The 12598-nt window shown below is 48.0% G+C and overlaps 1 protein-coding gene across 1 annotated transcript in view; it reads left to right on the plus strand.

The window, feature by feature from the left end:
- The window catches only part of LOC132400008 (DENN domain-containing protein 3-like), a 133210-nt gene that overhangs the window by 25199 nt on the left and 95413 nt on the right, over positions 1-12598 (plus strand). Inside the window, exons 2-3 of the mRNA XM_059981052.1 lie at positions 3305-3447; positions 10291-10528. Coding sequence (XP_059837035.1) covers positions 3305-3447; positions 10291-10528 — 381 coding nt within the window. The remainder of the gene's footprint in view (positions 1-3304; positions 3448-10290; positions 10529-12598) is intronic.

Consider the following 12598-nt stretch of genomic DNA (forward strand, 5'->3'; position numbering starts at 1 on the left):
GTGTTGGAGTGAGTGAAGTTATCCCCTCTGATGGTTGAGAGGATTGGTCCTGTGTCAGTGAGCAGTGCATACCAGTACAATTTTCCACTTTCTCAGGTAGATACATAGAAACACTACAGCACAATACAAGCCCTTCAGTCCACAATGCTGTGCTGAACATGTACTTACATTAGACATTACCTCGGGTTACCTATAGCCCTCCATGTTTCTAAGCTCCATGTACCTGTACTGGAACACCTTAGCTGGAGACACAGCTAGTTCTGTTGCATGCCTCCAGTCCCAGAGCTGGTACGTTGTCTGGGCCCACAGCCTTTGCAATATCCACCGCTGTCAGCCGACATCACTGAACTGAAAATCCGTTTGACTGAAGACTAACGAATCATCTGCTTATTAATTCTGGCTGCATGTGTCTTGAGTGAGACTGTGAGATGCTGGTCACAAAGGATACAGATGTTCTGGAACTTCCTCCTTCTGTCAGCTGTCTGATCATCCGTCACCACTGCAGACCGAGACTGAGGAAGGAGGCACTGCAGAGTTTTGAAACGCTGCTATGGGACTATCTCTCACACACACACACACACACACTCTCACTCTCACTCACTCCCTCTCCCCCTCCTCCCTGGCTCTCAGGCAGTTTTCTCGATAGAGCTAGGCCACTCCCTGTTCCAGGCTTGCTGTGAGTGACTGGGTTATGCTCTGTGGGAGTGAAGGGGAAGTGGTCACAGCCACATTCTCTGAAGTGGGAACAGGAAGTGTCAGGAATAACCAGACAAAACCTAGTGTTAATCCTTCCCATCCTGTCCCGAGTGTTCAGGAGACCAGAATTAGGCATTTCCCCCTTGTATTATCCCTGTTAACCCCATTCTCCCTGATGTACATCTCATTCTGAGACGTAAAGCGAGATATCGGCTTTTATTGACTGGAAGAAGGAACAGGCAGTGAGTAACCACCATACTACATCCTGGAGACTGAGAGGCCGGGCTCAGGCCTCAATCGCCTTTATACAGGGGTCTGTGGGAGGAGCCACAGGAGCAGTCAGCAGGGGGCGTCCAGACAGGTATATGTAGTTCACCACACTCCCACTTCCTCCCCGTAACTGACACCACAATTAAGAACCTATTAACCTCTGCTTTAAATATACTCAATGACTTAGCCTGCCCAGCCATCTGTGGCAAATCAGCACTCTCTGGGTTAAGAAATTTCTCCTTATCTCTGTTCTAAATGGATGTCCCCCTATTCTGAACCTGTTCCCTCTGGTCCTCGACTCCCCCACCATTGGAAACATCCTCTCCACATCTACCCTTTCTAGGCCTTACAATATACACTAGATTCCAAAGATTCAATGAGGTTTCCCCTAACCCCACCGCCATTCTTCTAAATTCCAGCAAGTACAGGCCCTGAGCCATCAAATGCTCCTCATATGTTAACCCTTTCATTCCTGGGATCATTCTCATGAACCTCCTCTGAACCCTTTCCAATGATAACAAATCCTTTCTTAGATAAGGACCCAAAACTGCTCATAATACTCCAAGTGTGGTCTGACCAATGCCTTATAAAGTTTGAGCGCTGCATCCTTGACCTTGTGTGTGTGTGTGTTCATTCTCAAAATGAATGTTATAATCACATTTGTCTTTCTCACCACTGACTAACCTGCAAGTTAACCTTTAGGGAATCTTACATGAGGACTCCCAAATCCCTCTGCACTTCTGATTTCTGAATTCACTTCTCCTTTGGAAAATAGTCCACGCCTTTGTTCCTTCTACCAAAGTGCATAACCATACTCTGCTCTACAATATATTCTATTTGTCACTTCTTTGCCCATTCTGCTAATCTGTCTAAATCCTTCCATAGCCTCTCTCCTTCCTCAACACTACCTGCCCCTCCAACTATCTTTGAATTGTCTGCAAATGCCAAAAGTTCAAAGCTTCATTTTATTATCAGAGTACAGTATGTACACAGAGTACAACTCTGAGATTCATCTTCTCCAGATAACCATAGAATACAGAAAAACCATGGAAGTCATTGAAGCCCCCCCCCCGCACAAAAAAGAAAAAGAAACTAAACTCACAAAACACCAAACCCCTCAAACCTCACACTAAAACAGATGGCCCAGCCCAGACCTGGACACGGCAGCTAAAATATTGCCATTGCACCCCTATCCCCGAGCCCCTACCAAGCAAAAAAACAGCAACAATAACATCAAACACCTAACCCCTCCTTCATCCACATATCACCCATCTCCCAGTCGGCAACAAGAAAGAAAACACAGAGAAACTGAAGGAGGCTAATGTCAACTACAGTCCAGACCAATAATCACATATGTCTTGGAATTTTGAAAACATCTTTCGTCAGCACCGAGGAGAGCGACAGCTCGAATTCAGCCCTTGCATGGGGCCTTCATCCCATTGGGAGCGATCTCCGGCCCGATGTGGCCTCCTGTGGGGAGTGACTCCCAGCCCAACGCAGGGCTGCCAAAAGGTCTTGGCCTGAAATGTCGACTGTCCTCTTTTCCATAGATACTATCTGGCCTGCTGAGTTCCTCCAGCATTCTGTGTGTGTTGCTCTGGATTTCCAGCCTCTGCAGATTTTCTCTTGTTTCTCAAGAGACAGCGAGGATGGGTTGACATGAGATCAGCCTGAATTCCAGATTCCAGATTGTTTAATGTCCTTTCCAGTACACAAGTGCAAAGGAGAACAAAATCATTGTTACTCTGGATCCAAAACAGCATTAAAAAAATGCAAAAGATAATGAACACAATAATTTTTTAAAAACAATAAATATAAATACATAAGAAAGCTATATAAATTGATTGTGTGTCCATAAAGTGACACGAAGCTGTACATAAGGTAACTTTGACAGGAAATGGTTGGGGATGTGAAAGGGTGGGTGAGTGCGTTGATCAGCCTTACTGCTTGGGGAAAGTGACCGTTTTTGTGTCTGGTGTGGATGCTACCTAGCCTCCTCCCTGATGGGAGTGGGGCAGATTGTCCATGAGCAGGGTGGGTGAATTCCTTCATGATGTTACTGGCCCTTTTCCGGCACCTTTCTGTATAAACAGTATGCCCTTAATAGTGGATAGTCTGGTACGGGTGATGCACCGCACAGTTTTGATGAACCATTGTAGAGCCGTCCTGTCTGTCCTCTACCGTGTGAGCATCATGGTACACTTGTCTGTCCAACTTTCCAGCTGGTATCCTGAAGTGGCGGGGTGGTAGGACCCACAGCCCAGGACTGACCTGGAGAGGCGGGTGGGGTCACTCTTGGTCAGGGTTCACACTGACCGATCTTTCTTCCTGTCTCCAGCTACGGCACAGACCTTCCGGAGGATGACAGAGGCGAGTGAGCTGGTGGCGAGAAATACTGGTGTCCGGCTGCACAGCCACCGACTGCTGGATATGTGCCTTGTGGTTGGGCTGCGGCCACAGGGTCTCCGACAGATGGTGCAGGTAGGGTCTGTCATCGGGGTTTCCCACAGATGGACCAGAACACACCCCACCTCCCCTCCTACTTACTTCCCCCTCACCCCATCCTTCCACCTCACCCCTCCCCTCCCTCCTTCCCTCCACCTCACCCTCTCCTCTCCCTCTATTGTTCTAACTTACCCTCCCCTCCCTCTACCTCACCCTTGCCTGTCCCTCCATCATTCTACCTCACCCTTGTCACTCCCTCCATCCCTCCACCTCACCCTGTGGTGCACAGACAGTGAGTGCTGCCTTCTGGGTTGAGTTCTGGGGGAGGGGGGGGGTTGAATGGTTTTGGATGGAGTGGTTGGACTCAGTTATGGTTGTTCTTCCTTTGTCAGTGTAAACAGGAAGCCCCTCTTGACTAGGGCAATGTTTCACCGTGGGCCCCCCCCCCCCGGCCCTTGAGGTAGTGTTGACCTGGGATGTCCCCTCTCTATCCTGGGGGGGGGTGTGGAACCTCCAGTTTCCGCAGGACTGGGGGAAGCAGCAGTGGCCGTGCATGACACAGAAGGGTAGGGAACGGAAGAAGGCAGCAGTAATAGAGGACTCTTTAGTTAGAGGGTCGGACAGGCGATCCTGTGGACGCAGAAAAGAAACTCAGATGGTATTTTGCCTCCCAGGTGCCAGGGTCTGGGATGTTTCAGATCGCGTCCAAGATATCCTGCAGTGGGAGGGAGAACAGCCAGAGGTCGTGGTACATATTGGTACCAATGATATAGGTAGGAAAAGGGAAGAGGTCCTGAAAAAAGAGCACAGTGAGTTAGGAAGGAAGTTGAGAAGCAGGACCTCAAAGGTAGTCATCTTGGGATTACTGCCTGTGCCACATGACAGTGAGTGTAGGAATAGAGTGAGGTGGAGGATAAATGTGTGGCTGAGAGATTGGAGCAGGGGACAGGGATTCAGATTTCTGGATCATTGGGACTTCTTTTGGGGCAGGAGTGACCTGTACAAAAAGGATGGGTTACACTTGAATCCCGGGGGACCAATATCCTGGTGGGAAGGTTTGCTAAGGCTAATGGGGAGAGTTTAAACTAGAATTATTGGGGGGTGGGAACTGAATTGAAGATATGGAAGAAGGGGTGGTTGGCTCACAAATAGAGAAAGCTTGGAGACAGTGTGAAAGGGAGGATAGACAGATGATAGAGAAGGGACTCACTCAGACCAATGGTTTGAGATGTGTCTATTTTAATGCAAGGAGTATCATGAATAAAGTAGAGCGTGGGTCAGCAGTTGGAGCTATGATGTTGTAGCCATTACAGAGACTTGGATGGTGCAGTGGCAGGAATGGCTATTTCAAGTGCCAGGTTTTAGATGTTTCAGAAAGGATAGGAAAGGAGGCAAAACAAGTGGGGGTGCGACACTGCTGATCAGAGATAGTGTCATGACTGCAGAAAAGGAGGAAGTCATGGAGGTGTTGTCTACAGAGTCTCTGTGGGTGGAAGTTAGGAACAGGAAGGAGTCAATAACTCTATTTATAGACCACCCAATAGTAACAGAGACATCAAGGAGCAAATAGGGAGACAGATTCTGGAAAGGAGTAATAATAACAGGGTTGTATGGTAGGAGATTTTAATTTCCCAAATATCGATAGACATCTCCCTAGAGTGAGGGGTTTAGATGGGGTGGAGTTTGTTAGGTGTGTTCAGGAAGGTTTCCTGACACAATATGTAGATAAGCCTACAAGAGGAGAGGCTGTACTTGATCTGGTATTGGGAAATGAACCTGGTCAGGTGTCAGGTCTCTCGGTGGGAGAGCATTTTGGAGACAGTGATCACAATTCTATCTCCTTTACCACAGCATTGGAGAGGGATAGGAACAGACAAGTTAGGGAAACAGTTAATTGGAGTAAGGGGAAATATGAGGCTATCAGGCAGGAACTTGGAAGCATAAATTGGAAACAGATGTTATTAGGGAAATGTATGAAAAAAATGTGGCAAATGTGCAGGGGGTATTTGCATGGAGTTTTGCATAGGTACATTCCAATGAGACGGAAAAGATGGTAGGATATAGGAATCGTGATATAGAAAGGCTGTGGTAAATCTAGTCAAGAAGAAAAGAAGAGCTGACAAAAGGTTCAAAAAGCTAGGTAGTGATAGAGAGCTAGAAGATTATAAGGCTAGCAGGAAGGAGCTCAAGAAAGAAATTAAGAGAGCCAGAAGGGGCCACAAGAAGGCCTTGGTAGACAGGATTCAAGAAAACCCCAAGGCATTCTACAAGTATGTGAAGAGCAAGAGGATAAGACATGAAAGAATAGGACCAATCAAGTGTGACAGTGAAAAAGTGTGTATGGAACTGAAGGAGATAGCAGAGGTACTTAATGAGTACTTTGCTTCAGTCCTCACTACGGAAAAGGATCCTGGCAATTGTAGGAATGACTTACAGTGGCTGAAAAGCTTGAGAATGTAGATATTAAGAAAGAGGATGTGCAGGAGCTTTTGGAAAGCATCAAGTTGGATAAGTCACTGGGACTGGACGGGATGTACCCCAGGCTACTGTGGAATGCGAGGGAAGAGATTGCTGAGCCTCTGGGGATGATCTTTGCGTCATCAATGGGGACGGGAGAGGTTCTGGAGGATTGGAGGGTTGCAGATGTTGTTCCTTATTCAAGAAAGGGATAGAGGTAGCCTAGGAAATTATAGACCAGTAGGTCTTACTTTAGTGGTTGGTAAGTTGATGGAGAAGATCCTGAGACTGGTCAAAGAACACTGAGGCTGTCTACAAGAAGGGTCCGAGCTGTCTCTATTTCCTGAGGAGACTGAGGTCCTTTAACATCTGCCTGATGTTGCTGAGGATGTTCTACGAGGCTGTGGTGGCCAGTGCTATCATGTTTGCTGTTGTGTGCTGGGGCAGCAGGCTGAGGGTAGCAGACAACAACAGAATCAACAAACTTATTCGTAAGGCCAGTGATGTTGTGGGGTTGGAACTGGACTCTCTGACGGTGGTGTCTGAAAAGAGGATGCTGTCTAAGTTGCATGCCATCTTGGGCAATGTCTCCCATAGGCACAGGAGTACATTCATCCAGAGACTCATTCCACTGAGATGTTACACTGAGCGTCATAGGAAGTTATTCCTGCCTGTGGCCATCAAACTTTACAACTCCTCCCTCGGAGTGTCAGACACCCTGAGCCAATAGGCTGGTCCTGGACTTATTTCCACTTGGCATGATTAACTTATTTTTATTTAATTATTTATGGTTTTATATCGCTATATTTTTACACTATTCTTGATTGCTGTGGCTGTAACGAAACCCAATTTCCCTGGGGATCAATAAAGTATGTCTGTCTGTCTGTCTGTCTGAGAGGCAGGATTTATGAACATTTGGAGAGGCATAATATGATTAGGAATAGTCAGCATGGCTTCGTGAAAGGCAGGTCGTGCCTTACGAGACTGATTGAATTTTTGCGGATGTGACTAAACACATTGTTGAAGGAAGAGCAGTAGATGTAGTGTATATGGATTTCAGTAAGGGATTTGATAAGGTTCCCCATGCAAGGCTTATTGAAAAAGTAAGGAGACATGGGATCCAAGGGGACATTTCTTTGTGGATCCAGAATTGGCTTGCCCACAGAAGGGAAAGAGTGGTTGTAGACAGGTCACATTCTGCATGGAGGTCAGTCACCAGTGGTGTGTCTCAGCGGTCTGTTCTGGGACCCCTACTCTTCATAAGTTTTATAAGTGACCTAGATGAATAAGTGGAGGGTTGGATTAGTAAATTAGCTGATGACACAAAGGTTGGAGGTGTTGTGGATAGTGTGAAGAGCTGTCAAAGGTTACAGCGGGACACTGATGGGATACAAAACTGGGCTGAGAAGTGGCAGATGCAGTTCAACCCAGATAAGTGTGAAGTGGTTCATTTTGGTAGGTCAAATATGATGACAGAATAAAGTATTAATGTTAAGACTCTTGGCAGTGTGGAGGATCAGAGGGATCTTGGGGTCCAAGTCCATAGGACACCCAAAGCTGCTATGTAGATTGACTCTGTAGTTAAGAAAACATACAGTGCATTGGCCTTCATCAATCTTGGGATTGAGTTTAGCAGCCAAGAGGTAATGTTGCAGCTATATAGGACCCTGGTCAGACCCCACTTGGAGTACTGTGCTCAGTTCTGGTCACCGCACTATAGGAAGGATGTGGAAGCCATAGAAAGGGTGCAGAGGAGATTTACAAGGATGTTGCCTGGATTGGGGAGCATGCCTTATGAGAATAGATTGAGTGAACTCGGCCTTTTCTCCTTGGAGCAGCTGAGGATGAGAGGTGACCTGACAGAGGTGTACAGGATGATGAGAGGCGTTGATCATGTGGATTGTCAGAGGCTTTTTCCCAGGGCTGAAATGGCTAACATGAGAGGGCTCAGTTTTAAGATGTAGGTACACAGGAGATTTCAGGGGTAAGTTTTTTACGCAGAGAGTGGTGAGTGCATGAAATTTGGCTTCTGGCAATGGTGGTGGTGGCAGGTATAACAGGGTCTTTTAAGAGACTCCTGGATAGGTACATGGAGCTCAGAAAAATAGAGGGCTATGGGTAACCCTAGGTAATTTCTCAGGTAAGGACATGTTTGGCACAGCATTGTGGGCCTAAGGGCCTGTATTGTACTGTAGGTTTGCTGTGTTTCCATGACTCCAAGCCCTGCCACTTCTGGTTAAGAGCAGCATATCCAGTCATTCATGGTCCGTGATTGCTGTCTCAACGTGGTGGATGGGGTGGGTGGGGGTCCCAGATTCCAGTGTGGACAGAAAGAATTCACACACAGTCCGGGCTTCACCTTCACAACAGAATTTCTCCTTATTACAAGCTGATAAAAACAGTGGGGTTACATGAGCTGGAATGAATGCTCTCCAAGCCAAGGCTCTCATTATTCTTGCGCTGTTGTGTATCTACCTTTCGCTCCACTATCTCTACCCCGCATATGCTGTGTGTACATAGGGCAAGGTGAGCCTTCTGTAGTGTCAGCCTTCACTATCTAGGCTCAATGCAAGTTGTGTGCAGTTCCTTGTTGATCAGATGTCCACCATAGGAAGCTCCTATCCTGGAGTTTTATGAAGCTATCACTCGGCTAGTAAACAGATGTGAGTTCACTCTAGTTCACGTTAGCCTGCAGTTTGTCCAGTTTTAGTTTTCAGTTCACTTAACCCTACGATTTGAGGCTCAGGTCAGTTCAGCCTGTTACAGATTTTCAGTGCCTGGTAGGCCCCCCACCCCCACTTTATTTCTCTACTGCACACGCATCCCCACCATCTGCCTCTGCTGGGCAGAACTGGGCAGTGTTCCCTGCTATGAGTTTACTATTTCATACAATGGGAACCTCTGGTATAGAACTCCCAGCTCTGTGGAGTTCTCAGCCAGGGGTGGAGAAGTACAGGTAGACCAGGGAGGATGGGCCATGCTCAGGATCTGGACTCAGGGAGAGCGTGCGGGTCAGTGAGGAGAGATGGATCAGGGAATGAGAGATGGAACAGTTTCACTTGTCCTATCACCTCCTCTCGATAATCATCGTTTCTTCTGAAGTTTTCTCTCTGGATCCCAGGGAATGAAACATCTACAATATTTCATATTCCTATTATCAGGCTTTAGAACAGAGTAATCATAATTTTCTCAACAATGGTGGGACTTGCTTTCTCCATCCATCTGCCAGCATCCCTGTTCTCTTTACCATGCTGTGGCTGTGCCAAGTCCTTGCAATTCCCATTTCCTTGAAGTCTTGTGTTCCCTCCTCCAGCCTGTGCCCGTTGCTCATCTCAGATTTTCCTTTGGCTTTGCTTGGCTGACCCTTCCTCAAGATTTTAGCAGCTTTTTCTGAGCTTACCAGTCCTGCCTGCCGAGGTCTCCTCGAGCTTTCCTGTCCTACCTGCTGAGGTCTCTCCTCGAGCCTTCCTGTCCTGCCTACCGAGGTCTCCTCGAGCCTTCCTGTCTGACCAACCGAGGTCTCTCCTCGAGCCTTCCTGTCCTTCCTACCGAGGTCTCCTCAAGCCTTCCTGTCCTACCTACCGAGGTCCCTCCTCGAGCCTTCCTGTCCTACCTACCGAGGTCCCTCCTCAAGCCTTCCTGTCCTGCCTACCGAGGTCCCTCCTCGAGCCTTCCTGTCTGACCAACCGAGGTCTCTCCTCGAGCCTTCCTGTCTGACCAACCGAGGTCTCTCCTCGAGCCTTCCTGTCCCTGCCAAGGTCCCTCCTCGAGCCTTCCTGTCTGACCAACCGAGGTCTCTCCTCGAGCCTTCCTGTCTGACCAACCGAGGTCTCTCCTCGAGCCTTCCTGTCTGACCAACCAAGGTCCCTCCTCGAGCCTTCCTGTCTGACCAACCGAGGTCTCTCCTCGAGCCTTCCTGTCTGACCAACCGAGGTCTCTCCTCGAGCCTTCCTGTCTGACCAACCAAGGTCTCTCCTCGAGCCTTCCTGTCCTACCTGCCGAGGTCCCTCCTCAAGCCTTCCTGTCCTATCTGCTGAGGTCTCTCCTTGAGTCTTCCTGTCCTGCTTACCAAGGTCTTTCCTTGTGCCTCTTCTGGCCTCAACAAGACTAACATGGTAGCATAGTGATTAGCATAATGTCATTCCAGCTCAGGATGTCAAAGTTCAGTCCTGGCACCCTCTCTAAGCCCTCCCCATGGAAAGGGTGCCCTAGTTTCCTCCCACTGTCCAAAGACATACTGAGTAGGTTAATTGGTCATTGTGAATTGTCCAATGATTGGGTTGAGGTTAAACAGAGTGTTGGGGGCTGCTGGGATAGCACTGCTCAAAGGGCCAGAAGAGTCTACTCCATGCTGTATTGTTGAATTGAGATGTTCTGCCACAGACTATGGTTTCTTACTTCCTAATGTTTTATCTTTTGAAGGATATACAACACAATGGTTCTGAAGCCTCTGATGCCTCTCCTGAGGTGTTGTCCATTCACACACCACCATTCATCAGCACTCAGTCCAGTCCCGAGACCTGTGGGACCAATACAGAGGCTAACACTGGGCCAGGTCTCCCATCGGGCCAACTTCCTGGCAGCATGGAACTCCCTAAGGAGCACCTCAGAATTCCAAGGGGAATCGACCTGTGTGGGCTACCAGAGCTCTGTTTCCCAGGTGAGGAAGTTCAAAACCATTGGTCTAGGTCAAATGGGACAGGGAGGCAGAGTACAGAGGATATGAGAAACGGGGGGCTGGGGGGGTGGGGTGCAGGAAGCGGTCAGAGGGGCTTGGCCTATATTAATTAGTTGTTCGCTGCATCTCACCCGCTTTCCCTCAATCCCCTTCCTCTCAGAGTTTTGTGCATTGAAGGAATGAGAGTCATAGGATAAAACAACACATACACAGGCCCTTCAGCCCATCTGCTCCATGTCGACCAAGGTTCCCTTCTAAGTTATTCCTTTTGCTCACATTTTCCCCAAATCCCTCTAAATCAAGAGTTCTCAACCTTTTTTTATAACATGGACTCCCTACCATAAACTGAGGGCCCGTGGGCCTCAGGTTGGGAACCCCTTGGTCTAAACCTTTTCTGTCCACATCTCGGTGTAAGTGTTGTTAAGGTAACTGCTTCAATCACTTCCCTGGAACCTTGTTCCATATATAGACCACCCTCAGAATGGAAAAGCTGTCCCTCGTGTCCTTTGTCAATCTTTACCCCCTCATCTTAAACGTGTGCCCTCTAATTTTTGATTCCCTTTCCCTGGGGAAAAGGACTGTGTGTATTTACCCCACCTACACACCTCATGACTTTATACACCTCTATCAGACCACTGAACCTCACACCCATCAGCCCCACTTTGAACTTGTCCCTTTTGAAATTGGCCCAGCATTAACACAGAGCTGACTGCCTGCCCAACAGTCCGATGGCACTGACAGGTGGTGGGAATGGCTTGTCCTGTACGTAGGCCGACCCAACGGACGGGTGGACAGGATGAAGGTCCTCTCCATTGTCCATGCTTGTCAGTCCAGTTTCAGACTCCCCCCCCCACCCCACCCCAAGCCATGGCCATAGGACAGCTAACAAACCCACCCATACTGGGCCACGATTTGAACTTCTCTATAGAGCTGTCTCTATAGAGACATAATTAGATTAGCTGGCACCGATTTGTGTGGTGAAACTGACCAGGGAGAAAATTGTGGGTTCCCAACATTCACCTGATAAAGCCCACCCCGCCCCCACCCACCAGGGTGTAACACCTCACTATTTGTCCTTTGCCCATCAAGAGGTCCTTGAACAGCATATTGTCAGGTTTCAGACTGGATGTTAACCCAAGAGGACAGTGTGGAGCCTCTGTTGAGAACTCCCAACTCAGGGGCAAATGTTTCCAGCCTGCCCACCACAGCTGTGGTTGAAGGGACCACTAGGGTTCACTGTCATAGAATGGCACTGGAGCTGAAAGGGTTAAAAGGCAATGAAAAACAGCTGTTCCAAACCCGCACTCTCTCCCTCAAAGGCCACAGGGTCTGCGGGTCTGCTGAGAAGACCATCAGACATTGTGACAGAAATAGGCCATTCAGCCTAACGAGTCTTTGTGAGAATTCCATCACAGCTGATTTCCCTTTCTCCTGCCTTCTCCTGTAGCCTTTGACATCCTCACAATTCAAGAACCTCTCGACCTCCACTTTAAATATACTCAATGACCTGGTTTCCACAGCCATCTGTGGCAATGAATTCCATAGATTTAATAATTAAATAATTCCATCCTGTGGCTAAAGTAATTCCTCCTCATCTCTGTTCTAAAGGACATCCTCGTATTCTGAGGCTGTGATCCTCAAAAGCAGGATAGGTGAATCTGTGTTTGAGAAGAGGGGGCAGAGAGCTGTGGAGTCACGATGTGTAGATCAGCGTGGGCTTAAGGTATTGAATGCCCTTTCATGTTCCAATAGGTCCCCTCCCCCGTTTCTTGCTTCCAACCCTCATCACTTACAGAGAGAGAGTTTGGACAACTAACAATCTGCAGGAGGGCCTCAACATTGCTGGAGGGAGAGGACTGCTCACTCCCTTGTCCCTAGACCAGGGGTCGGCAACGTTTACCACTGAAAGAGCCAATATGGACCCATTTCCCACAGAAAAGAAAACACTGGGAGCCACAAAACCCGTTTGACATTTAAAATGAAGTAACACTGCATACAACGGTTTTTTTTGCCTTTATGCTATGTATAAACAAACTATAATGTGTTACATTT

This window comes from Hypanus sabinus, chromosome 9 (assembly GCF_030144855.1).
Source record: "Hypanus sabinus isolate sHypSab1 chromosome 9, sHypSab1.hap1, whole genome shotgun sequence".
NCBI classification, from domain to species: Eukaryota; Metazoa; Chordata; class Chondrichthyes; order Myliobatiformes; family Dasyatidae; genus Hypanus; species Hypanus sabinus.